The following is a 27,584-nucleotide window of genomic DNA, read 5'->3' as shown; positions in this document are numbered from 1 at the left end:
TCAGAAAAAGCCAGAACTGGTGCTGTGGCTCAAGTGGTAAAGCGCTATAACCTTAAGCACAAAGAGACTCAGGGACAGTGCCCAGGCCCTGAGTTCAAGCCCCAGGACCAGCCAAAAAAGAAGAGAACCAGGCACCAATGGCTCATGCCTGTAATCCTAGCTACCCAGGAAGGTGACATCTAGAGGATGGAGAAGACGGTAGGTAGAGGCCGGCCCAGCAGAAACATGTATGAGATCCTATCTCCAAAAGAACCAGAAAAAAGCTGGACTGGAGTAGTGACTCAAGTAATAGAGTAGCAGACATGAGCAAACAAGCCAAGCAAGCAGGAGTCCATTAGTTCAAAGCATGATACTGGCACACATACACACACACACACACACACACACAGAGAAAAAAAAGAAATTTTTTAAAAATGCAGATAAGACATTGGATCCGCATGTCTGAACAGTCCTGGTGTGCCCGTCACTGGTACATTGAAACCAGTTTTAGACCCTAGACCCAAACTCCAGGAGTTCCACACTCCTACCCCTGTATGCTAAATAAAGAGCCCTGATAGAAATCAGAGAAAGAGTTGTTACACATCACCTGTAGCCATGAGAAGACAGTTCTTAAGCTCATCATATTCAGCCATCTTCTGGTACTGACATGAGCTATAGTTTTTTTATTTTTTATTTTTTTGGGGGGGAGGGGATCCAGTCGTGGGGCAAGAACTCTGGGCCTGGGCGCTGTCCCTCAGCTCTTCAGCTCAAGGCTAGCGCTCTACCACTTGAGCCACAGCACCACTTCTGGCCTTTTCTTTTTTCCTGCTTATGTGGTGCTGAGGAATCGAACCCAGGGCCTCATGCATGCAAGGCAAGCGCTCTACCACTGAGCCACCTTCCCAGCCCTAGTTTTTTATTTTTTAAAAAACATTTTTTTATGTTGGTCCTGGGTCTTGAACCTAAGGCCTGGGCTCTGAGCTCTTGTTTTTGCTGGAGGCTAGTAATCTACCACTTGAGCCACAGCTCTACTTCTTGGGAGGGGCGGGGGTGTTGGTGTTTAATTGTAAATAAAAGTCTCATGGACTTCCCTGCCAGGGTCTGCTTTAACCTACCATCTTCAGATCTCAGCCTCCTGAGAAGCTAGGATGACAGGCATGGGCCACTGGTACCTGCCTAGGTCATTTAGCTTTTTCTCTCAAGGCTCTACCATTTAAGACACGAATCCTCTCCCTTCTTCCAGTGGATTGGTTAAGAGTCTCACAGGCTTTTGTACCCATGCTAACTTTGAACATCGATCCTCAGATCTAAGCCTCCTGAGAAGCTAGGATTACAGGCGTGTGCTACGGGCATCTAGCCATGAGCAATTTTGATGAAATAAGTGGACAAATAAATGCAAAATTACTCATCATATTTGAAAGAGATGAGAGAAAAGGCGGAGGAGGAGGATGGAAGGGGGTGACATTGATCAAAATGCATTACACTCATCATCTGACTTGCGGAACTGAACCTGCCCGTGCAACCACTTAATTTTTTTTTATTTTAAAGAGAGAAGAGGGTGGACTAAGAATCCAAGTCCTAGAATTGACATTGTCAATGGAAAAAGCCCCTGCCCTGCCCCCAAAGCGCTAAGAAAGGATTTGCATCGGAATTCCAGGAACCCTCCAGTCCCAGAAAGCCTTTTATTTAAAATGCAGATTCCATTTGGAGGCTGGAGTCCAAAAATTTGCATTGTGTGTGTGTGTGTGTGTGTGTGTGTGTGTGTGTGTGTGTGTGTGTGTGTGTGTGCTATAAAAACCAAAGGTTGGGATCCGTGGATCCCTAAGTGATTTCCAAGTTTTGTGCTTATAGATTTTAATTTAATCTGGCACTAAGCCAAACCAGGTAAACTGAGCTGTGGTCATCACCAATGTAGTGTGATAGGGCTGGGGAACGGTGGGGGTCTGGGTAGGTGGGTGGGCCAAGCGCTGAGCAGATTGACCTTTGCCCGGGCTTGTCCTTACGGGAGGCAGGATCACCTGCGTGCCAGGCGGGTGTGGGCCAGCTCTCCTGCTGGGGCGTGTGCGGCCTGGGACTCGCCGTCGGTCGCTCCTCACTAACCCTTGCTGCTCTCCGGCCCCCCTCACCTGCAGGGAAGTCACCCGGACTCTGCCTTCCCTGGAGTCGCTACAGAGGCTGTTTGACCAGCAGCTGTCCCCAGGTCTTCGCTCTCGTCTTCAGGTAAAGGGTCTCGGGGTTGGAAATGTGACATTCATCACCATGATTGGGAGATGAGGGAGGGCGCACCACCCACCCCATGTTTGCTGGGGAGTCAGGTACATCGGGCCCCCATGTTTGTTGGGGTGTCAGGTACGCTGGGGTGGGGTGGGGACCCCTGCATCCTTCTCATCTGGAAAAGGCATTTCCCACTGCCAGCTATAGATCTGAGAAATCAGTTTTTCAAATTATACACCTGCCAATCAAAGTCCTCAGTGTTGAATGAGAAGAAAAATGCCGGGCCCGGTCCCAACATTTCTCATCGGAAACAGAAAGAAAACTACAAGAAGTCTAGATTCAAGCTCCCCTACCAGAGCAGAGGGGAGGAGGGTGAAGGTGTCCTTCCTTCATGCCTTTTTCCAAAGGTCAAGTTATTCTTTAAGAATAGATTCTTGAAGTCTTATGTGCGCTGGTGGCTCACGCCTGTAATCCTAGCTACTCAGGAGGTTAAGATCTTCGGTCCCTGGTTCAAAGCCAGCCTGGAAAGGAAAGTCTGTGAGACTCTGATCTGCAATTAACCACCAAAAAGCTGAACGTGGAGTTGTGGCTCAGGTGATAAAGTACCAGCCTTTAGCCAAAAAAAGCTAAGGGGTAGGGATCGCGTGTGCAGCCCCCCCCCCACCCCCAACAAGCCAGATGACTTTTCTAGGCATGTTTGCCAAGTGAAAAGAACAAATGCTACCACAACATGGAGACTAATGGAAGGCTTAAGGCAAGTGTATGTGCAGTACTGAGGCTTGAATTCAGGACCTTGAGCTTTTCCACTCAAAGCTGGAGCTCTTATCACTTGAGCCATACCTCCACATCCAAGACAGAAGGATCTGAACCTAGTGAGGCCGTGTGGGATTGAGGAAAAGGGAATGTAATGTGTTCAAGGCTAGCGCTTTGTCACTTGAGCCACAGCGCCACTTTTGGCTTTTTCTGAAGAGTTCATTGGAGATTAAGAGTCTCCTGGACTTCCCTGCCCTTCGCTGGCTTCAAATCACAGTCTCCAGATCTCAGCCTCCTGCATAGTTAGGATTAAAGGCATGAGGCACCTGACAAATCTTTTCTTTCACTGTGTATAGGTTCCGTAGTTTAAACCTCTGGAACAAACAATAGCTCGGTAAGAGGAGAAAGGGCATTCATGTTTAGTATTTGCACAAATACTCTTGAGAGACTCCCAAATTGTGGGGCTCAAAGAAAGACCCCATATTGAAGTTTTTGTACCACCTCTAGGCAAAAGAAAAGACTCGGGGGGGGGGGGCTTGGATTTCATCTTGGTGGTACCACTTTGAACTTGCAAGTTATGTAGGGAGAAACAGGAAGTGCCCTGGAAAGGAAGGTGGCCTTCTGATTGCAGGTCTGTCAGATAGCCGCCTTCTAAAGAATAATCGAGCCAAGTGGTGTGGTCTATGCATGTAATCCGGGTTATTCAAGAGGCTTAGGCTGGCCCCCTGAGCCCAGAAGCTCAAGGTCATGCTAAAGCCTCTCCTGCCAAGTGTCTTGTCCGTGCAGCCTTCCTAGCTTCCCAGACGGCGGGTGAGGGAGGGGATGGCCGAGAGCTTCTCCTGCTGGATTCTGATCTTCCTAATAGGGATGGCCACAGATGTCTTCTACAGCTTTTCACAGCTATTTGCAGGATTGCAGTTTCTCTGAATAGCCATCCTGAAATATGCCACAGAATATTTTGAGACAGCCTATTTTGGTCTTCCACCGTGGTTTAATTTTTTTTTTCAAGAAAAAAACACATTTGTGTTCTATTTATATAACTGCCAAAAAAAATTCATGAAGAAAATTTTTGTTTTTGCTTTCTTTGAAGTGAATGATGGATTAATTTCTAAGAAAGTAAAAGCAAGTATAGACAAAACAAGGGCCTTGGCAGATAGCAGAATTTAATTGGTTTGAATGGAAGACCACACCCCCAAATCTTTGAAGTACACTAGGAGAGGAGCCCTCCAGAGATGGCCCTGCGGCTGTCAGGAAAATGGAGCTACCTGGCAGAGGACAAAGTGTCTGTCTTGAGAGGTGCCACAGAGCCACAGAGACAGGGCGGAGGCACAAGTAGACATGGCGTGGTGAATGAGTCTTGTTCCTCAGCCCGTCAGACCCCGAGTCTTGAAAGGAAACAGATTTGGGGAGAGTTGTTTTGTTGTTGTTTTGTAGTTGTCGTTTGTTATTTGGGGTACTGGCTCTTGAACTAAGGGCCTCCTGCTTTCGCTTGGTGTTTTTCACTTGAGCCACGCCTCCACTGCCAATTGTTTTGCTAGCTAATTGTAGGTAAAAGTATCCAGGATTGGGGCTGGGAATATGGCTTAGTGGTAGAAGTTCGGGGTTCGATTCCTCTGGAAGTGGCGTTGGGGCTCAAATGGTAGAGTGCTAGCCTTGAGCAGAGAGGCGCAGGAACAGTGTCCAGGCCCTGAGTTCAAGCCAAAAAAAAAAAAAGGTATCCTGGATTTATCTGCTTGGGCTGGCTCCAAACTGTGATCCTCAGATATCAGCCTCTTGAGAAGCTAAAATTACGGATTCAGCTCTAAGTACCGTGCTGAGAATGTCATTCTCTCTCTCCCTCTCTCCTGTGCCAGTACCAGAGCTTTGAATTCAGGGCCTCTCTTGCTTAGCATTTGTCCACTTCAGGCAGGCACTTTACAACTTGAGCCAAACTTCCACTTCCAGCTCTTTGATGGTTAATTGGAAGTGAGAGTCTCTTGGATTTATCTGCCTGGACTAGCTTAGAACTGGGATCCTCAGATCTCAGCCTCCTGGATAGCTAGAGTTACCGGTGTGAGCCACCAAAGCCTACTAATTGTCTTTTTTGGTTTTTCTTTTTCCGCGCCAGTCCTAGGGCTTGCCCGCAGGCGTGGGCGCTGTCCCTGAGCTTCCCCCTCAAGGCTAGCACTCCACTCCTACAGCCACAGCTCCACTTCTGGCTTTTGGGTGGTTGATTGGAGATAAGGATCACCTGGGCTTTCCCCACTGGGCTGCCTTTGAACTGAGCTCCTTAGCTGTGAGCCACCTGAGTAGTTAGCATTACAGGTGTGACCCACCAGCGCTGGTTGTCATTTTTGATGTGCCTTTGAAATCCATGATCAAGAGAGGCATTCTCAGGCTGCGGAGTAGAAGCAAGAAGCCCGGGACTGAATTCAGTGCTGACTCACCACCACCACCACCACCACCACCATCTGGCTCCGCCCCTCATCTCCTCACCTGTGCTTTGGCCAGGAAGTCCCACACTGAGGGGGTGGGGATGGCTGGGCGTGTGCTGACATCTGTGGGAGGGGGGGGAGGACTTCCAGCCCAGTAGGGAGAAAGGGCTTTGGGTGGGCACAATATGAAGCTTAGTCTAAATAATTGCTGGCCAGTGGGCCGCGAGAGCCTGGGGTGGGGTCTGCACGTGAGAAAGGGTTTGTTTACCTTCCCTGGAGCCTGCTTTCTCCTTTAAAGGTGCAGCTAAAAAGCAAAAGGGAAACCAGACCCCAGGGGCTCACGCTTGTCTTCCTAGTTACTTTGGAGACTGAGATAGTTGAGCTTGAAGTTCAAGGCTAACTAGCCGGGTTGGAAAAAAGAGTTTTTGAGATCCTTTTTCTTAAGGAAGAGCTGAACACAGTAATGTTATCCTAGCTACCTGGAAGCACACACACACAGGCAGGAACCAAGACCCTATCTCAGAAATAAGGAGCAAAGAAGTGGTAGAGCGCTCGCCTTGAGCTGAAGAGCTGAGGGACCGCGCCCAGGCCCAGAGTTCAAGCCCCAGAACCAACATAAATAAATAAATGGATCAAAAATCAGGGCTGGAGGCATAACTCAGTGTTAAGAATATCTGCCCGAGGTGGGTGCTGGTGGCTCACATCTGTAATCCTAGCTACTCAGGAGCCTGAGATGTGAGGATCCCGGTTCAAAGCCAGCCCATGCAGGAAAGTTCATGAGACTCTTATCTCCAATAAACCACCCGAAAACTAGAGGTGGTGCTGTGGCTCAAGTGGTAGAGCGCTCACCTTCAGCTGAAGAGCTCAGGGACAGCGCCCAGGCCCAGAGTTCCCCATGACAGAAAAAACAAAAACCAGTACTGGAGTTCAGGGGGAGAAAGCAAAGGGAATAGCAGGAGTTCAAGTCCTCCATGTGACACCCATACCCACCCACCCAGCAACAGTAACGGGCTGCGCTGTGAATTGTGCCCTGAGCCTCCGTATCACTGACATTTGGCCTGGGCTGTTCTTTGTTGGGGCTGACTCAGCCGTGCACCGCAGGACACAGCCCACTCTCTCTCCATAGGATGCGTTAGCCTCCTCCACTTAAGACAGCCAGAAATGCTCCCAAATTTGCCACCAGCAGAGCCATCGAACAAGACTTTGAACAGTACATCTCAGGTATCCCCGAGCTGTGAACTCAGTCAGCACTGTTTCCTGCTCTCCTGAAGCAAAACGAAGACTAGAGGAGCCGCGCATTTTAAGTGAACTTGTGCTCGGAAGGATTTCTCCAGCCATTGCCATTCGTATGCAGAACGATAGGGAAAGTTCCAATATTTCTGTAAACTCTTTGTTCCAAGAACTCCGTCTTTGGCAGCCATTTCCTTGGTGCTTTGTAGTATTCCCTCAGATCTCCCCAAAGTCATACAGCCAAAGAGGGGGAGAGGCGTGATTTCAGGTGCCCCTGCCTCAAAACAGCCCCATCTACTGGCCAGCAGGCAGCATTTCGGCTCTGCCTTTGCTTGCGTCTGGGTCCATTCCTGCAGGCACCTTCCCTGATGAATAACGGTTGGCTTTGCTCTCTGATAGAGCCATTCCTCTAGTCGTGGTTTGTTTCTGCACATTCACATTGCCAGTTCTTAGTCCTTTGCATTTACCTATAGATTTGTGAAACAAGTTTCCCGCTTTGACTTTATTCACAAATAAAACATGTTGGAATTTAAAAAAAAAATAACTGCAGGCAGATTGTGAAGATTATTACGGAGGAAGGAAAAACTACACCGTAGTTAGAGAAGGCACTGCTAGGCATTAAGATGGTGAGATGGTGGCAGGTGGTTGGGAGTGCCAGGGATGGGAATGGCCTTGGGCATGGTATGGCTGTGATCCAGTACCTTGCTGTGGCTGTAACAAAATACCCCAAGCACATGAGTTATAAAGAATAGAGACTTGAGCTGGGCACCAGTGGCTCCTGCCTGTCATCCTCACTACTCAGGAGGCTGAGATCTGAGAATCATGGAATCTGGGAGACTCTCATCTCTAATAAATGACTCAAAAAACCTGAAGAGGAGCTGTGGCTCAAGTAGTAGAGTGCTAAGCCTTGAGCAAGAAAGCTCAGGGACAGGTTCCAAGCCCTGAGTTCAAGCTCCAGGACCAGCATCAAAAATAAATAAATAAACAAATAAAAAGGTTTATTCCAGCCTGTGGGTGTGGAAGTCGGGAGGGTCTAGAGCGCAGCGCTACCTTTGCAGAGAGAGCTAGCAGGCAAAGAACCATTTCCTTAAGAACCTGCTCACAGATTCATCCAGCTCCCAGACCAAAGCAATCTAATCACTAGCTACCATTTAGGGGATTCGTTTTCCAGCACATGAACTTGGGGTGGGAGGAATAACACCTTCATTGGTGCATGGTGGACATGGAGATATTGTGGCTTGTGACAATGGTGACAATGCTGACAAGTTTTTTCTGGTTTTTCTGTGCTGGTCCTGGGGCTTGAACTCAGGGCTTGGGTACGGTCCCTGGGCTTTTTCACTCAAGGCTGACATTTTTTGCTTGTTAATTGGAGATGAGTCTTATGGGCTTCTCCTGCCTGGGCTAAACTTGATGCTCAGATCTCAGCCTCCTGAGTAGCTGGGATTACAGGTGTGGTTCTGGTGGTAGCATTGATGGAAGTGATACTAGTAGTGGTGATATTAGTTATGGTGGTGGTGATGGTACTGGCGGTGGTAGTATAGATGATAGTTGTATTTGTGGTGGTAATACTGGTGGCAATGGTACTGATGGTGGTGGTGGTAGGAGAGATAGTCTGAGTACGGTGTGGTGGTCCTGGTGGTGGTGGAATTGGTGATGGTAGTACTGAGGTGGAGATAGTGATGGTGATATTGATGATGGTGACAGTATTGGTGTGATAATACTGGTGATGGTATTGATGAGGTGGAAGTATTGATGGTGGTGATATTGGTGATGGTATTGGTATGATAATACTGGTGGTGGTGGTACTGGTAGTGGTGATACTGGTGGCAGTGGTATTGGTTGTAAGAGTTTTGATGCTATTAATGGTGGTGGTAGAGATGACAGTGGAGATGGTAATGGCAGAATTGCTCTACTTAGAATAGCTAAGTAGAAAATTGAGGTCAAAAGCAAGAGTAAGCCAGGCGCCAGTGGCTCACACCTTTAATCCCAGCTACTCAGGAGGCTGAGATCTGAGGATCGTGGTTCAACACCAGCCCAGGCAGGAAAGTTAGTGAGACTCTTATCTCCAATTAACCACCAGAAAACCAGAAGTGGCTCAAGTGGTAGAGCGCTTGCCTTAAGCTGAAGAGCTGAGGGACAGCGCCCAGGCCCAGAGTTCAAGCCTCATGACCAACCAAAAAAAAAAAAAAAGCAAGAGTAACTAGTTGTGGTGGTGCAAAAAGCATAATTGCACTCTGGAAGCTGAAGTGGGAGGATCGGGAGTTAAAGACCAGCCTTGTCTACATAGTAAGACTCTTCTAAAAGAAACAGCAACAATGTGGCTGGGAAGGTGGCTCAGTGGTAGAGCGCTTGCCTTGCATTCATGAGGCCCAGGGTTCGATTCCTCAGCACCACATAAGCAGAAAAAGCTGGAAGTGGCGATGTGGCTCAAGTGGTAGAGCACTGACCTTGAGCTGAAGAGCTGAAGGACAGCGCCTAGACCTAGAGTTCAAGCCCCACGACCAACAAAAGAAAAGAAAGAAAGAAAGAAATAGCAACAACCAAAATCAAACAAAATCACCAACAACCAAAAAGAAAGCCAGCAGAGCTGGGTGCTCATGGCTCATACCTATAATCCTAGCTATACTGGAGGCAGAGAATGAGAGGATGTCAATTTGAGGCTGGCCTAGGCAAAAAAAAAAAAAAAATTGAGAGGTCCAATCTCAACCAGTAGCTGGGTGTGGTGGACAGACCTGTTTCCCCAGCTCTGCAGGAACCACAAGTAAGAAGACTGCTGTCCCAAGTAGTCCTGCCATAAACCCCAAACCCTATTAGAAAATAATTAAGGCGAAACTGCCAGGCAGGTGAATCAAGTGAGGCCCTGTGTTCACACATAGTACTGCCAAAAGAAAGAAAGAAAGGAGAGGGGAAGGGAGGGAGGGGAGGGGAGGGGAGGGAAGGGAGGGTGGGGAGGGGAGGTATAGCCTGGTAATGTAATTCTCCATTCTGCTTCATGAGTCATACATGTGTCTGAGTCTCTCATTCCCTCAGGGATGGGGTCTTATTGACAAATTCTGCCATAGAGTAGATATTCTGCGATTTTCTTTTTTTCTTTTTTCTTTTTTTGTCGGTTGTGGGGCTTGAACATTGGGCCTAGGCGCTGTCCCTCAGCTCTTCAGCTCAAGGCCAGTGCTCTACCACTTGAGCCACAGCGCCACTTCCGGTTTTCTGAATGGTTTATTGGAGATAAGAGTCTCACGGACTTTTCCTGCCCAGGCTGGCTTTGAACCGTGATCCTCATGTCTCAGCCTCCTGAGTAGCTAGGATAACAGGCATGAGCCACCGGTGCACCTGGCTTCTGTGCTTTTCTTTTACCGTTTTTGTTTGTTGTGCTGTTGGTGGAACTCAGTACGCGTGCTAGGTAATCACTCCATTACCCAGCCACAGCCCCAGCCTGGCAGACATGTCTTCTATAAATAAATGCTTGAGAACATAGACCCACCGCCAGGCAGATGTTTACAAGGCCTGAGGCCTCTGCGCCGCTGTGTCCACCAAACAACTCCACTAAGCATCTTCACAGGCCCCTGTTCCAAGCGCCCGGGTTGCGCTGCTGAGCACAGAGCTCTGAGGCTCAATCCTCACCATGCCGTGTTCTAGCCAGGGAAGCACACGGTCAGCTCATAAATGAAGGCCGTGACTCTGGGTGGTGGCGACAGAGCAGGGTGGATTGACAGAGATGGCTTGGTGGCTTTTCCCTGGAGTAGTTGGGGACAGCTCTTGGTGGGTCTGAGACCTGAGCCACAGGGAAGTGTTGGCGCCAGGTGGAATCCAAGTCTCAGTGTGTGACTCACAGTGGATCTGAAATGAGGCTGAGCGTGACTCAGGGCGAGGGCACCAGGTCGCATGGGGCCTTCTAGAAGGGCCAGGGTTTCCACAGAGCTCTTCCTTCAGCTGGTGGGGGGGGGGGGGGATTAAGCGGTAAAAGTGGGTGTGTGGTAGAAGCAGAACAGATGCACTAATTCAGGGGAAGTCGGAGGAAAGAGAGGTGACCACCAAGGCAGCCCAGGCACCAGTGGCTCACGCCTGTAATCCTAGCTACTCGGGAGGCTGAAATCTGCGAATCATGGTTCAAAGCCACTGGGCAGGAAAGTCTGTGAGACTCTTATCTCCAGGGCTTGATCTCAGGGCCTGGGTGCTGTTCCTGAGCTCATTTGCCCAAGGTTAGCACTTATCACTTTGAGCTACAGTGCCACTTCCAGCTTTTTGGTGGTTCCGTGGAGATAAGAGTCTCACAGACAGGGTCTGGGAAGGTGGCTCAGTGGTAGAGCGCTTGCCTTGCATGCATGAGGCCCTGGGTTCGATTCCTCAGCACCACATAAGCAAAAAGAAAAAAGCTGGAAGTGGCGCTGTGGCTCAAGTGAGCTGCCCATGCCCAGAGTTCAGGCCCCACAACCAGACCAAAAAAAAAAAAAAAAGAGTCTCACAGACATTCTTACCTAGGCTGGCTTTGAACCTCCATCCTCGGATCTCAGCCTTCTGAGTAGCTAAGACTATAGGCCTGAGCCATTGGCGCCCAGCGTCACGGAAGTTTTAAGTAGCTGAGTGGGAGCAGGGGAAGCCGTGTAGAGTTGGATTTAGATGGAAGAAGCGCTGAGCTTTTTGGGCTCTGAAGACATGGGGAGGCTGGTGTCCTCGTGTGCAGGGGATGGTAGTGGTGCCCGTGGAGTTGCTGGGAGCATGGGATGAGGAGCCATGGGGGTGGGGGGCTCCTCATGACACCTCCCTGTGGTTTGCACTCAGCTGAGGCACCATCTTCATCTTCCAGGCGCCAGGCGAGGCCAGTCCCATCACCATGGTGGCCAAGCTCAGCCAACTGATGGGTCTGCTGTCCTCCATTGAAGATAAGGTACCTGCTGGGGGAGCGGAGGGGGGCCCTGCGGCGCCTCTTGACTTTGCTGGGGTTCCCTCTGCAAGGAGAATGCCAGGCCCAGGCTCTGCACCCTCTCACCCCCTCCCTGCCACCCACAGGTGAAGGCCTTACTGCATGAGGGCTCGGAGGCCCCCCACCGGCGTTCCCTCATCCCCCCAGTCACCTTTGAGGTAAGTGGGGCGGGACGGCAGGGCCTGCTCTGGCTCCACCTTGCTGCCTGTGGAAGAAGGGATTTTGAAGTCCCCTGGTGGAGGATGGCAGTGGGCAGAAGCACCTTGCTAGGAAGGTGGTAGTATGTTAGAATTGAGGCATTAGAGCTGGGCACTGGCGGCTCACACCTGTCATCCTAACTACTCAGGAAGCTGAGATCTGAGGATCACGGTTCAAAGCCAGCCCTGGGCAGGAAAGTCTGTGAGACTCTCATCTCCAATCAACCACCAGAAAACCGGAAGTGGTGCTGGGGCTCAAGTGGTAGAGCTGCTAGCCTTGAGCTGAAGAGCTGAGGGACAGCGCCCAGGCCCAGAGTTCAAACCCCATGACCAACCAAAAAAGAAAAGAATAAGGACTGGGAAGGTGGCTCAGTGGTAGAGTGCTGGCCTCACATCCATGAGGCCCTGGGTTCGATTCCTCAGCACCACATAAGCAGAAAAGGCTGGAAGTGGTGCTATGGCTCAAGTGGTAGAGCACTAGCCTTGCACTGAAGAGCTCAGGGACAGCGCCCAGGCCCAGAGAGAAAGAAAAAGAAAAGCCTAGAGGCTTCTGTAAGTCCCCTTCATGATCAGGCGCAAGGGGGCATGCCTGCAATCCCAGCTTCTCAGGAAGGCTGAGATGTGAGGATCACAGTTACAGGAAAGTCTTAAGAATCTGATTGTCCATTAACCACCAAAAAAAACCCACCACAGCTCAAACTAGAGCTGTGGCTCAAGTGGAGAGCACCAACCTTGAGCAAAAAAGCTAAGGGACAGAGTCCAGGATCTGTGTTCAAACCCTTCCCTCCCTCCCTCCCTCCCTTCCTCCCTCCTTCCCTCCCTCCCTTCCTTCCTTCCTTCCTTCCTTCCTTCCTTCCTTCCTTCCTTCCTTCCTTCCTTCCTTCCTCCCTCCCTCCTTCCCTCCTTCCCTCCCTTCCCTCTTTCCTTCATCTCTCTACTGGGGATTAAATTCATGATCCTCCCACCTACACCTCCTTGTAGCTGAGATTTACAGACTTGACGGCCGCATCCAACTTCTTGGCTGAGGTAGGGGTCTTGCTAACCGTTTGGCTCAAGCTTTCCTCTCAGGCTGCGATCCTCTCTGCCCGGCGCGTGGCAATGTGTCTCTCTTTAATCCCGAACCAGCCAGCCTGGCCCCACGTTCAGAAACATAGCATGAGACATCCCAGCTCTCCACCCCCAACTTTCCTCTATCCTGAAATGATTCCCTAAAAGACATATTTCTGTTTTCTGAGTATGTAAGTATCTTTTTTTCAATTATTATTCATAAATATTTAATTAGTGGTTGTAACAAGGCCCAAATTCTTTCTAGAAGAAGATGACACATCCAATGAATGTGTTGTCAAAGGACTCGATGAATGAACTATTTCTCAGAGGTTCATCTGTTGTCTCCACCTGCTTAAAACATCTGGGGTACATAGTGGGTGCCCACCCATTTTCTCTCTCTCTCTCTCTCTCTCTCTCTCTCTCTCTCTCTCTCTCTCTCGTGTGGACACTATGTTGAACTCAAATCCTCGTGCTCTTGCTTGGCTTTTTTTTTTTCTTCTGATTCTGGGGCTTGAACTCAGGGCTTGGACACTGTCCTTGAGCCTCTTTGGCCTCAAGGCTAGCACTCTACCACTTGAGCCACAGCGCCACTTTTAGCTTTTTCTGAGAGGTTTATTGGAGAGAAAAGTCTCACCAGAATTCCTGCCCAGGCTGGGGCTTGGAACCATGATCCTCAGATCCCAGCCTCTTGGGTAGCTAGAATGACAGCTGTGAGCCGCTAGTACTGGGCTTTCATTCTTGAGGACACTGGAGTGTGCATGTTGGGGGCTGTGGGGTGAGTGGGAGAGGCTGGGGGACAGCTCAATGGCCCTTGGGCTACTGGTCCAGCGTTGCCCAGCCGGATGCTAAGGGCCTCATGGGCTGGCGTCACAAAATCCCACCCACAAAGTTACTGGACTGCCTCTCTTTCTCTGTGAAGGTGAAGTCCGAGTCTCTGGGAATTCCACAGAAAATACACCTCAAAGTGGACGTGGAGTCCGGGAAACTGATCGTGAAGAAGTCCAAGGACGGGTCTGAAGACAAATTCTACAGCCACAAGAAAAGTAAGGCCCTGTGCCCTGATTCCCCGCAGGGCATATGGAATAAGCAGCCCGGGCCGGACTCAGGAAAGGCCAGGCCAGACTCCAGCACTGTGGACAACCCCAGCTCACCTTGCTACACCATTCCTGCCCTACCCCAAGGTCACCTTGGGGCCTTCCCTGAATTCTCTCCCTGCTGTAGAACCCCTAGAAATGATTGTACGTGTCACCTTAGCATGTCCTGCCCCAGCACTAGTTTTGTATATGTACATGCTATGCTCTGTGCTCTGTGTGTGTGCTCTGTGTGCGTGTATGCGTGTGTGTGTGTGTATGTGTGTGTGTGTGTGTGTGTGTGTGTGTGTGTGTGTGTGTTCTTGTCCCAAATAGCATGGTGCTCATAGCTACCAATTGGCATAGCCAATAGATCCAGATGCAGACCAAACTATCTTCTCTGGGTCTCAGTCTCCTCTGAGGAGGAGGACAGAACTATACAGAACAGAGCCCAGCCCCCAGCAACACCTTTGGGATCAGCCCCTTGAGCCTTGGCTCCCTGACTTTCTTGCTTACACTGGCTTTAAACTGCAATCCTCAGATCCCAGCCTCTTGAGTAACTAGGATGACAGGGACAAGCCACCAGCGCTCAGCCCAGTCCCCCCATTCTTACCTCACTTTTGATCATGGTGCCTTGACTGGCCAAGACATGTTCATGTAAATGGATCACTCCAGTGGTTTGAGCTACTGAGGGCTCCTCTGAGCCACAGGCACATGAGCTCCACCGCAAGGTGGAAGTGACCAGGGCTGAGGAAAGAGCGCTCCGCAGGAACAGCTGTGCAGACCCCCCCTCACGGAGGGGAGCTCGGGGCGGGGAACCAGTGCTGGAGAGCGGGGTGTGTTGGACAGCTTAGATGTTATCTCAGATGCCAGGCAGGCTTTGGGAAACGGTGAAGCAAGATCGGAAGTGCCAGGCTTGAGTGTTGTTGAGCTAAGATCTTGGGGGAGGGAGGTGACTGTGGATAAGTGTTCCACCCTGTGGTTTGAGACTGACCAGGTTCAAATCCAGACTCTGCAACCTGTCTGCTGAGTCCTGTTGGCCTAGTTACTTAGCCTCTCTGTGCCTCATTCCATCTGTAAGATGGTTATATCAGCCAGGTACCAGTGGATCACATTCCTTTAAGTCTAGGAGTTCTCCTTTGAACCACAAATCTGTGAGATGCTTAACTCCAATTAACTACTGAAAAACAAAACCACAAGTGGATCTGTGGCTCATGTGATAGAGCACCAGCCCTGAAGCTGAATCCTCCCAATCTCAGCCTCCTAGGTGGTTAGGATTATAGGGCTAAATATCAATACCAACAAGGTTTTCTGAAGACAATTGTAATAGCTCAGAAAATATGAGCAAGAGCTGGCCAATGCAGTTGCCATCGTTAACAAACCTCCGCACAGCAAAGGAAGCAATTACTATAGTAGAAAGATAGAATGCTGGCAGCTATTCATCTGATGGGATTAATACCAGAATATAAAGAACTCAAACATATCAAAAGAACAAATAAATCAATAAATGAGTAAGTGAATTGACCAGAGAGCTCTCAAATATAAATGATCAATAAAAAGCATGAAGTATTGTCCAACATCTTTAACTATCAGAGAAATTCAAATTAAAACTGCCCCGTCAGAAGAAAGAAAACAAGAACTAATGCCGGACAAAAGGAACCTTTATATATGGTTAGGACAGTTGTCAATTAGTGCAACTACCCTGGAAATCAGTATGGAGGTTCTTTAAAACACTAACATTAAAGCCAACACATGATCCAGCTATACCACTTCTGGATATTTACCCAGAAGAAACAAGCAGCAAACAATGCAAGCATCCAAACATTCATGTCTCTCATGATACTAATCATAATGACCACACTATGGAATTGGCCTACATGCTCATTGGCAGATAAATGGATAAAGAAAATGTGGCATATATAGCAAATATATGATATTCGGCCTTCGTGCCCCTGATCCTATATACCCAGGAGGCTGAGGTCTGAATGTAATTCAAAGTTAGCCCAGGTAGGAGACCTCTCATCTCCAATTAAACCCCAAAAAGCTCAAGTGGTAGAGTACCAGCCTTGAGTGAAAAAGTTAAGGGACAGTTCCCCTGCCCTGAGTTAAAGCCCTAGTACCAGCAGGGTAAAAGGTAAAGACAAGAAAATTTGGCCAGGTGCTGGTGGCCAAATCCTAGCTACTCAGAAAGCTGAGATCTGAGGATCACGGTTCAAAGCAAGCCCGGACAGGAAAATCCATGAAACTCTTATCTCCAATAAACCACCAGAAAACTGGCACAGTAGCTCAAGTGGTAGAGCGCTAGCCTTGAGCTGAAGGCTAGCGCTCTACCACTTGAGCTGAAGAGCTCAGGCCCAGAGTTCAAGCCTCATGACCAACAAAAAAAAAAAAGAAAGAAAGAAAAATGAAAGAAAGGAAGAAAGAAAAGAAAAGTTGTTCACAGGAAAATGCATAGAACTGGAGATCATGTTAAACAAAATATCATGTTAAACAAAATATCATGTTAAACAAAATAAGCCAAGACAACGAAAGACAAGTAGCATGTTTTCTTCCATATATGGAGTCTAGACTTATTTTATTTATTTATATATTTTATTGTGAAAATACCATACAGAGGGGTTACAATTACATGGGCAAGATAACGAGTACATTTTTTTTTCTTGGTCCAGTCGTGGGGCCTGAACTCTGGGCCTGGGCGCTGTCCCTCAGCTCTTCAGCTCAAGGCTAGCGCTCTACCACTTGAGCCACAGCGCCACTTCCGGCTTTTTTCTTTTTGCTTATGTGGTGCTGAGGAATCGAACCCAGGGTCTCGAGCATGCAAGGCAAGCGCTCTACCACTGAGCCACCTTCCCAGCCCCATGAGTACATTTCTTATCCAATTAAGCACCAAAAAACCCTGAAGTAGAGCTGTGGCTCAAGTAGTAGAGCACTAGCCTTACCAAAAAGTCCAGGGACAGTGCCTAGGTCCTAAGTTCAAGGCCCAACACCAACACACACACACAGAGAAAATAGAAGAGAAACTATTAGGAAAGAGGAAAGATACCCCAGGGAAAGGAGAAAAAGGGGAATAATGGAGGGTAAATATGATCAATGCTCATTAATATATACATGTACGAAACTTAAAAGTGGTAAAAGTATAACGCTTAGAATCAGTGAAACTAATAATTGAGTAAAACTTTGAAATTTAAGTGTAAATAAAAAGCAGAAAAAGGGAGCCGAGGGAGAAAGATGAGAAGCTAGGTCATGATCACTGTCTCTGGCCACCCCACCTCTAATTCATTCTGGAAAATGCATAGCACGGATCCTGGAGGACATCCTAGAAGCCGACCAAGGCTCAGCCTAGGAGAAGGCAAGGGCTAGGTGAGGTGGGGCTGGACACACCCTGCCACTTGGAAACAAATCCATCAACATGGTTTTCCTTTAGTCCTACAACTCATCAAATCACAGAAGTTTCTGAACAAGCTGGTGATTTTGGTGGAGACAGAAAAGGAGAAGACCTTACGGAAGGAGTATGTCTTTGCTGACTCTAAAGTAAGTGTCAACCACCTTTTTTTTTGTTTTTCTTTTTTCTGGTAGTAGTAGTGGCAAAGACTGAACTCCAGTTGGCACTGATGGCTCACGCCTGTGATCCTAGCTACTCAGGAGGCTGAGGTCAGATGATTCTGGTTCAAAGCCAGCCTGGGCAGGAAAGTCTGTGAGACTCCTATCTCTAAGTAACCACCAGAAAACTAGAAGTGGAGCTGTGGCTCAATGTGGTAGAGAACTAGCCTGGAGCACAAAAGCTTGAACTCAGACCCTGAGTTCAAGCCCCACAACTCACTCCCCCCAAAAGAACTTGGGGCCTCGTACTCACTAGATTTTTTTGGGGTGGGCTTGAATTTAGTGCCTGGGTATGGTGGTCTCTTAGCTTTTTTGCTCAAGGCTGACACTCTACCACTTGAGCTATACCTCCATTTCCTGTTTAATTTTAAAAATGCTTTGGCACTAGTTCGTGGATGGTCCACAGTAAGACGTGAGTAAGATGTGAAGATTGCATCTGAGCTTTTCTGGATTGGCAGGTGTGCTGCCAGGGGTGGGTGTTGGTGCAGTTTCTGGTTTCCTTCACGTCTCGCCCTTGCGATGGCATGGCGGGTCAGGAGGCCCCCCCTCCTGGCTTTAGGCCCACGTCTCCAATTGCCCACCTGGGTGTCTGCACTGGTTGCCAGTCCCCTCAGTGCTTTGAAGCTGGCGAGGCCTTGGCAGCGTGTGATAGGCAGACAGGAGGCAGGGCCTTCCTCAGCCCGTCTGTCCTTCCATCTCCAGAAGAGAGAAGGTTTCTGCCAGCTCCTGCAGCAAATGAAGAACAAGCACTCGGAGCAGCCAGAGCCGGACATGATCACCATCTTCATCGGCACCTGGAACATGGGTGGGTCCTGCGCCCCTCCCACTGGTCCCTCCCCTCCCCTCTCCTCCTCTCCCTTCCTTTCCCCTCCTCTTCCAGCCCCAGCCAGCCTCCAGACCATCTGCTTAGCCTCCTTTCTAGGGAATGCCACCCTGCTCCTGAGATGAGAAGAAAAATAGGCTCTGGACCCTAAAAGTAGCTGGTGCTACTTTTTGCATGTCCAAACTGAGAGGGGTTTTTGGGGGGAGGAGGAATCTGAATATGTAGGTGATGGGGTCATGTGCACTCTGACTTATCTGGGGGGGGGGGGGGGGTTGAGGTTGGCAGGTAGATAGGATGTAGGATACAAATTAAATTGAATTTCCGAGGCTGGGAAGGTGGCTCAGTGGCAGAGCATTTGCCCTGGGTTCGATTCCTCAGCACCACATAAGCAAAAAGAAAAAAGCCGGAAGTGGTGCTGTGGCTAAAGTGGTAGAGTGCTAGGCTGGAGCTGAAGAGCTGAGGGACAGCGCCCAGGCCCAGAGTTCAGGCCCCGCGATAGGACCCCCCCCCCCCCCCCCCAAAAAAAAAAATTGAATTTCCTACCAACCAGGTAGTTGTTGTTGTTTTTACCAATCCTAGGCTTGAACTCAGGGCCCGGGCACTGTCCCTGAGCTTCTTTTGCTCAAGACTAGCAAGCACTCTACCACCTGAGCCATAGAGCCACTTCCAGCTTTTTCTGTTTCTATGGTATCTAGCTTCATGAATGCTAGGCAAGCACTCTACCACTAAGCCACCTTCCCAGCCCAAACAAGGTAGTTTTTAGTATAGGTCTTTAGCTAGAAAGAAAATAGATTCCAAATTATATATAATACCAAATATATATTGTATTCTAATATAGTTTATATACTAAATACATAATTTTAAGCACTTAACTAGAAATATGCAGTGGGATATATACATATTACATACATATATACATATATATGTGTGTGTATAGTATTTATTACTAGTATAGGTTAATATGCTAAATACGTATATTGTACTGATTTTGTTATGCTAAACAAAATTTCATTTAAGTATTCAACTAGGAATACACAATAAGGTAGAAATATCATTAATCTGAATCTTGGGTGCAGATCTAAGTAGGCATGAGGCCTACTTACCTAAGACTTACCTATGGGTTAGGTGCCAGTGCCTCACGCCTGTAATCCTACTACACAGGAGGCTGAAATCTAGGATTAGAGGTTTGAATCCAGCCTGGGCAGGAAAGTCTATGGGACTCTTCTCTAATTAAGCAGCTAAAAGAAAAACAAACAAATGAACAGAAGTTGAACTGTGACTTAAATGGTAGAGTTCCAGCTTGAGCAAAAAAGCTCTGGGACAGCATCCAGACCCTGAGAGTTCAAGCCCCAGTACTGGCACACACACAAAGACTTGCTCGTGGATCTCAAGTTCAATTTAACTTTGTCCTGGGCAGAGTCAAGCTGGAGGAAGGTGGGGACACAGAGAAAAGGGCAGTGCTGAGGGTCCAGGCTCCAGGAGGAGATGGGAGGTCCAGGGACTCCTGGGCATCAGCCTTCATTCACCCCCTGCCCCCAGCTTGCCATGCTGTGACCATATGTTTTAGGGTCACTGCAGCACTGGAGTAGAGCCCCAGCCCGTGTCGTGGGGGTCCTGTGTCCTCTTCTGGCCCTTTCGGTCTCACCTGATCTCCAGATTCCTTCTACACCTGGCCTCAAGAATCCATTCTGTGGCACAGGGTGCTTTCCATCTACCCTTTGCCAGCAGAGATCTTTTGGTTAGAGATGGCAGGGCTGACCTCTTACACAAGGGCAGGGGGCTCCCTCCCCTCCGAAGGCCCCTTCCTTCATTACCCGCCCCCCACAAAACCCATGTTGAATCCCCCGACGCTGCCGACCTGATGTGCCTTTGACTCACTTGGTGTTGGGTTTTGCTGTTGAAGGTAACGCCCCCCCTCCCAAGAAGATCACGTCCTGGTTTCTCTCCAAGGGGCAGGGGAAGACGCGGGACGACTCGGCGGACTACATCCCCCACGACATCTACGTCATTGGCACCCAGGAAGACCCCCTGGGGGAGAAGGAGTGGCTGGAGATCCTGCGACACTCCCTGCAAGAGATCACCAGCATCACCTTCAAAACAGTGAGCCCAGGGAAGACGGAGGGGGTGGGGCGGGGCGGGGTTGAGACAGATGGGCGGATGGACAGACAGAGGGGATCCACAGCACTGGGCTGGGTCAGAAGCATCTCAGAGGCCAGGGCACACTCGGCCTATCCTCTCTCCACCTCGTGGGGCTAGCTGGGTGCCGGTGCTCACTCCGATTACTCCTAGCCTCTCAGGAGGCTGAGATCCGAGGATTGAGGTTCAAAGCCAGCTCAGGCAGGAAAGCCTGAGAGACCTTGATCTCCGGTTAACCAACAAAAAGCCAGAAGTGGAGCTGTGACTCAAGCAGTAGAGTGCCTTGAGCAAAAACAGCCAAGCAAGAGGACAAGGCCCTGAGTTCAAGGCCAGTAAAAAAAAAAATTAAACAGTGGTCCCCAGCTTCAAAAACCAGAAAGATGCATCTAGATCCAAGGGCTGTTGCCAAAAATCCCCCCTCCCTTCCCCACTCTGGCTTGTTGTAGATAATGGAAGTAGCAGTAGCCCAGGCCTCTCACCTCTGAGATGCCTCATCCTGTGTCTGGGCATCTTTAGAAGTCCCTCGAAGGCCAGCAACCACAGACAGGGCTCCTCATCCCAGAGGGCTGGGGTTGTGCTCTGGCATCAACCACTCCAACTCAGCTGAGTGTCACATGTTCCTCTCTGCCAGATGGCCATCCACACACTCTGGAACATCCGCATCGTGGTGCTAGCCAAGCCGGAGCATGAGAACCGCATCAGCCACATCTGCACGGACAACGTGAAGACAGGCATCGCCAACACCCTGGGTGAGTGGGAGGGAGCATGTTCTCCCAGCATGCTCTGCTTCACCTTTCTCCTGGGGTGTGTGTGTGTATGTGTGTGTGTGTCTGTCTGTCTGTCTGTCTGTCTGTCTCTCTGCCTGCCTGCCTGCCTGTCTGTGACTCATTAGGTTTCAGGTGGAGCCCAAGACTCCTTGTCCTGCAAACTCCCAGGAGACTGCACTGCTGTTGGTCAGTCTAGGGATCCCACTTTTGAGTATTTGAGTAGCCAGAAACTAGGACAGGAGTCAGATGCCAGGCTGGGTGTAGACCACATTGGAAATGTTGATTCTAGCTCTGATGCAGTAGGCTGCTTCAGAGAATGGAGGTAGAAATGCGTGGACTGAGCCTGGTGCCAGTGGTTCATGCCTATAATCCTAGCTGCTCACGAGGCTGAGATCTGAGGATCAAAGTTCAAAGCCAGCCCAGGCAGGGAAGCCGATGAGACTCTCGTCTCCAATTAGCCACTAAAAAGCCACAAGTGGAGCTATGGCCCAAGTGGTACAGTTCTAACCTTGAACAAAAAAGCTCAGGGTCAGTGTTCAAGCCCTAAGTTTAAGCCCCAGGATACACACACACACACACACACACACACACACACACACAGAAAAGAAAAAAGAAAAGAAAAAAAAAAAGGAAAGAAAAGAAAGAGTAGACTCGTCAGAGTGTGGTTGACTGTGAAATTAGCGAGGCTGTGTGTTTTTGTGTTTTTTGAAGCACAAATATGTTCTATTTTGATTAAGTTCACCTGGATCTTACATTTAGGATTTTTTTTAATTCTTTAATTATCTCTAAGTAGTTGTAGACAGGGGTTTTGATTCAACATCTCAGCGTGTGAGTACAATGCACCTTTTTATTTTTTCCTTGCTAGTCCTGGGGCTTGAACTCAGAGCCTGGCACTGCCCCTGAGCTTCTTTTGCTCAAGGCTAGCACTGTACCCACTTGAGCCACAGCACCGCTTCCAGCCTTTTCTGCTTATGTGGTGCTGGGGAATCAAACCTAGGGCTTCATGCATGCAAGGCAAGCGCTCCACCACTGAGCACCTTCCCAGCCCAGCACAATGCAGCTTGCTCAACGCCACCCTTTCCATTGTTCTCCCCCGTCTCTCAATCCCTCTTCCTCTCCATTCCTCCGCCCCCTCCCCTTGCCCCCTTTCACTGTGAGTGTGTGCTTGTGAGTCTATGTCTGTGTGAGTCTGTGTGACCCTGCCTCACATCTGTGTGTGTGCGTGTGCACACACGTGCATGCGTGTGTGCATTGGAGGGACTGAACATGTGTGGAGCTGTGGGTGGAGTCTCAGCCAGGCCAGTGGTTCCTGGTCATTAGTGCTAAGGATAAGACCGGGTCCCCGAGCCCACAGGAAGCCAGCTGCTACAATGGAATGGGACAAGCTTTCTACTTTTTTGCTGATGAACTTCAAAGTGGGTGTCCACACCCGCTCGCCCTCCTTCCTTCCTGTGGCAGTGGAACGGTGGGGTTGGCATGGCCTCTAAGCCCAGAACTTCCCCTCGTCTGCAGCTGATGCCTCCCTGGGCTTCCTGCCTCTCCCTGCAGCCCCTGCCCCACTGCACACATTTGCTCAATCCTTCTATTGCACAATTCTGCTTCACCTCCTGAGCCAGGCCTCGCCTCCAGTGACCTCCATGGCATGCCGGAGTCCAGCTCCAGGCTGGTTTTGGGGAAAACGGGAGCCCTGCTCTGTCCCGACCCGCAGGACTTCAACCAGGGCAGTGAACCTAAGCGAGAAGGAATGAAGGGACAAGAGACACGAAGAAGGACAGCAAGACAAGGATTCTGATCAAGCTGCCAAATTTTATTTTTCACACAGGGGTATTTATATGCTTAGAATAAGGAAGCTTTTTCATTGGGCTAGCAGCTGCAGGATGCTTGCTTAGGGCAATGTGAAAAGGTGGTCAATAGCAGCTACCTGGTCTTTGTTTGGGGCAGGATGCAAAGACCAGATTCTGTAAATAGCCTTGAGAGATGTTCCAGCGAGATAGTCAAGCTTATCATGCAGAGAGACTCCCTGCAGGGCTCTCAACATCTCCCCCTTTCTTATTTAGAAAATTGACCATTAATTGTTGGTGCTCTTTTTGAGGGGGTGACAGAGGCTCTGTTCCTCTAAGGGCCCAGGGTTTTTCTCCGCTCCGAGCGAGCGTCCTCACTCGGGGAGGGGAATTTTACAGGCCTTGGCCTGTTTTTTGAGGAGACGGCTTGTGGGTATGCATGCCAACCGTCATGCACCAGAGCTTGCCACTCAGGGGTCTTGGGTTTTGGGATCTCGCGGATCCATCCCCCTGCAGTCTTACCTGCACCCTTGATTAGAGCATTTTTTCTTCCTCCCATAGGTGCATCCTCCCCCAAGCGGAGGGGCCTATAGGAGGAGGGGCGAACCTATCCCTTATGGCAATAGGTCTTGCCCGTTGAATGGTCAGGAGTTATGAATAAGGAGGGTTTTCTAAATAAGAAAAAAAAGGGAGGGCTGTTTCCCACTGGAACAAGCTCATGGCAAAACACTAATTAAAAGCCTGGGGTCAATCCTAGATCTCGATGCTGCGGTCTGCCATATCAAGGCGTCTGCCATATCAAGGCGATGGTGATGAACCTGTATGGGCTTAGAAGCCAAGAGATTAATCTGTTATTTAATAAATTTAAACAGGATGGTCCATGTCTGGAGTTCTAGCTGCATCTGCAAGAGAAAAGGCATCATCCTCGGGGGGAAGGCTTCCCCTGGGTTGTGGTAAGCCATTCACCTGTTTTATCAGGCGTTCTGGCAGCCACCTTGGGGCCGCTTGTTCTTGATCTAAAATACAGGCTGAACCTCGCCCCCAGATAAGAACAGGATCTGGGCCCTTCCATTTGCCTGTAAGGGGGTCTCGCCACATGACAGACGGGCGGGCAGAACTGGAAGATGGGTGCCAATGCCTGTCAGCTGCCGAGTGGCCTTCATTGTCTAGAGTTAGAAAATTAAGGGCGAACAATGTGTGACTAAGGCGATCCCTAGGAGTGGAAAATGAAAAGGCAGAGGCTTTGAGGCGAGTAAGCCAGGTTTTTAGGGTGTGGTGGGCTCGTTCTACAATGCCCTGACCTTGGGGGTTATAGGGAATCCCAGTAGTATGACAAATCTGGAAAATAGCACAAAACTGTTTAAACTTGGCACTGGTATAGGCTGGGCCATTGTCTGTCTTTATGTGGGCTGGTTTTCCCATTACAGAAAAGGCTAGAACAAGGTGAGAGAGAACATCTTTGGCAGTTTCTCCTGAGTGTGGTGAAGCAAAAACAAACCCGCTAAATGTGTCTATGGAGACATGTATATATCTTGTTTTTCCAAATTCAGGAAAATGGGTAACATCCATTTGCCAGATTTGATTGGGTAGCAGTCCACGGGGGTTAACACCCAGATGTTGTACAGGAAGGGAGACAACACAGGCAGGGCATGCCTTTACTATCTCCCGTGCTTGTTGTCTAGTAATTTTACAAAGCAATCGAAGGCTCTGGGAGTTTAGATGGTGGAGATTATGTAATTCTGTAGCCTTTTGGACAGACCCAACAAAAACCGGAAAAATGGAACGAGTGGCCGCATCAGCTTGAGCGTTACCCTGTGTAAGAGGGCCAGGGAGATCAGAATGTGCCCTAATGTGTCCCAGAAAAAACGGATGTCTCCTGGCCTGAATTAGCTGTTGAAGCTGAGTAAATAAAAATGCCGCATTGGAAGAAGTTTTAATTGCGGGCGAAATTTCTAGCAAGGGAACAGAATGAGCAATGTAAGCACTATCTGTATAAATATTAATAGGCTTATCAAAAAACGTCATAAAAACCTGTGTTATAGCAAATAACTCCACAAGCTGGGCTGATTGGTAAGGGGCATCAAAGGTGGTGGTATGGTTGTTAACAACAAAGGCCACACGGCCATTGCTTGAGCCATCTGTAAAGACAGTGAGGGCTTGAGGAATGGGAGCCTTTTGAGTAACCTTGGGAAAAACAAATGGATGTAGCTGGGCGAAGTGTAAAAGGGGATCATTGGGGAGATGATTATCAATTAGTCCTAAAAATCCTGACAGGGCGATGCCCCATTCATCCCCAGTCTGAAGTAAAAATTGAGTCTGGTCTTTGGTGTATGGAATTAAAATGGTATCAGGGTCCTTACCGAAATATTGTCGAGAAAGCAAGCGACCTTTGATAATGATAGAGGCTACCTGGGCAGGGTAAACAGCAATAACCTTGGGGGATGTGGTGGGTAAATGGACCCAAAGCAGGGGGCTGCCCTTATTATTGGAGTGAAGAATCTGTTGCCAAAACAATCCTGTGGGTGTATGAGGGGTATGTAAAATAATTAAGACCAGAGGAAGATTATAGGAAATCTGTGTAACAAACTGCTGGGCAATGGCCTCAGTAACTTGGGTTAAAGCATTTCGAGCATTGGGAGTAAGCTTGCGAGGAGAGGAGGGGTCAGAATCCCCTTTTAAAATCTCATTAAGAGGCAAAAGCACGCTGGTGGGCAACCTTAGGTATGGCCTAAGCCATTGAATATCTCCAAGCAGCTTTTGAAAATCATTAAGGGTGTGAAGATGGTCTAAACGAAGTTGAATTTGAGGAACCCGAATTTGATTATTTTGGAGTTCTAGACCCAAATAAGTATAGGGATCCTGTGTTTGAACTTTATCGGGGGCAACCTGTAGTCCCAGGGCAGTAAGGGCTTTATAAAGGTCTAAATAGCAGTTTCTAAGTTCGTGGGTGTCAGGTGCAGCAAGCAACAAGTCATCCATATAATGTAATATATAGACGCGCTGCCATCGTTTTCTCACAGGGTCCACTGCCTGGGCAACATATTTTTGACAAAGGCTAGGGCTATTAGCCATACCTTGAGGAAGTACCTTCCATTGAAATCTTTGCATGGGGCCTTGAAAGTTAATGCGAGGAAGGCTAAAGGCAAAATAGGGTCTGTCCTCAGGATGTAGGGGAATGGTAAAAAAACAATCTTTTAAATCAATAACCATTTTGTAATAATCCCTGGGAATAGCCACCGGTGTGGGAATGCCTGGCTGTAGAGCTCCCATTGGGCGCATAGCTTTATTAACGGCGCGTAGATCTTGTAAAAGGCGCCATTTGCCTGATTTTTTCTTTATAACAAAAATAGGAGTATTCCATGGTGAAGTAGAGGGCTCTATATGGCCTGCCACCAGCTGTTCCTGTACTAACATGGAGGCAGCCTCCAATTTTTCTTGGGTAAGGGGCCACTGATCCACCCACACAGGCGTTTGGGATTCCCAAATGATTTTATCTGCATGGGGCACAGGAGGGTCAGGGGCCGATACTAAAAATCCGAATACCCAAGCCCATGTTTATCTGTTTTTTGGGTAGCTTGGATGGGCTCAACGATTCCTTCTCCTGATTTCCCAAGACCTGTACCAGGGACAAAATCCATACGGAGCATTTGATGTGTAACCACAGAATTGGGACTAGCAAGGATAACTTTCATCTGGGTCAAGATATCCCGACCCCATAGGTTAACAGGGAGGTCAGGAACAACAAAAGGAGTAACAGTTCCCTTATTGCCCTCTTTGTCAGTCCAATTAAGAACCCTGGAGCTTACCAAAGGGTTTTTTGACTGCCCTATGCCTTTAAGGTCAGTTAGGGACGGGGTAAGGGGCCAACTTGGTGGCCAATATTTTTGGGAAATAATTGTGGCATCTGCACCAGTGTCCAAAATTCCCTGAAACTCCTTTCCTTCAATTCGCAGGGTGAGGGTGGGTCTTTTTTGAGTGATAGGCTGAACCCAATACGCATCAGAAGACCCCAAAGAAGCAGTTCCTCGCGGTGTGGTCTGAGCAGTGGAAGAACCCCCTGAATTTAATGGGAGCAGTATCAATTGTGCAAGCCTAGTTCCAGCTGGAATAGCTGCAATCCCATTAATGGCCGTGGCCAAAATTTTTATTTCTCCTGTATAATCATTATCAATAATACCAGGAAAAACTTGGCCACCTTGTAAGGTAGCAGAGGCTCTTCCAAGAATAAGGGCACACATATGAGACGGAGGGGGTCCCAGGGTCCCAGTGGGTATTATTTGAGGTCCTTGTATAGAGTCTAGTACTGTGTCGGTGGCGGCACAGAGGTCCAGTCCTGCACTGCCTGGGGTTGCCCGCTGGAGGGAGGCAATTGCGGAGAGAGGTGGGGGGCTTGTGTAGGACTGGGAGTTTGGGAGGGGACAAACCCTATTGCCCCTGGGCTTGTCTTGGGGGATGGTCGGGGCCAGGGGCTGGCCCCGAGGGAAGTTTCCCGAAAAACGAGAGAGAATGGGCTGTCCAAGGGCATTTGTTTTGGATCTACATTCATTGGCCCTTACCACATTTGGGACAAAGAGTGGCAGGGAGTGGTCTACCTGTAGCTTGGGAGGGCATTGCCCCTTGGCTTTGTTTGCCGAAGGGACATTCACGTGCAA

The 27,584-nt window shown here is 49.0% G+C and overlaps 1 protein-coding gene across 2 annotated transcripts in view; it reads left to right on the top strand.

Moving 5' to 3' along the window:
- The window catches only part of Inpp5d (inositol polyphosphate-5-phosphatase D), a 118,422-nt gene that overhangs the window by 61,957 nt on the left and 28,881 nt on the right, over window positions 1-27,584 (top strand). For both annotated transcript variants that reach the window (XM_042679057.1, XM_042679056.1), the window contains 8 exons: window positions 2,112-2,199; window positions 11,395-11,475; window positions 11,598-11,669; window positions 13,675-13,798; window positions 17,250-17,356; window positions 18,128-18,230; window positions 20,152-20,348; window positions 21,016-21,133. In XM_042679057.1, coding sequence (XP_042534991.1) covers window positions 2,112-2,199; window positions 11,395-11,475; window positions 11,598-11,669; window positions 13,675-13,798; window positions 17,250-17,356; window positions 18,128-18,230; window positions 20,152-20,348; window positions 21,016-21,133 — 890 coding nt within the window. The remainder of the gene's footprint in view (window positions 1-2,111; window positions 2,200-11,394; window positions 11,476-11,597; window positions 11,670-13,674; window positions 13,799-17,249; window positions 17,357-18,127; window positions 18,231-20,151; window positions 20,349-21,015; window positions 21,134-27,584) is intronic.

This window comes from Dipodomys spectabilis, unplaced genomic scaffold, assembly GCF_019054845.1.
Source record: "Dipodomys spectabilis isolate Male_0828 unplaced genomic scaffold, ASM1905484v1 ptg000051l, whole genome shotgun sequence".
Classification (NCBI taxonomy): Eukaryota; Metazoa; Chordata; class Mammalia; order Rodentia; family Heteromyidae; genus Dipodomys; species Dipodomys spectabilis.
The sequence above is the reverse complement of the archived record's forward strand: the minus strand, read 5'-3'. Positions and strand labels throughout refer to the sequence as shown.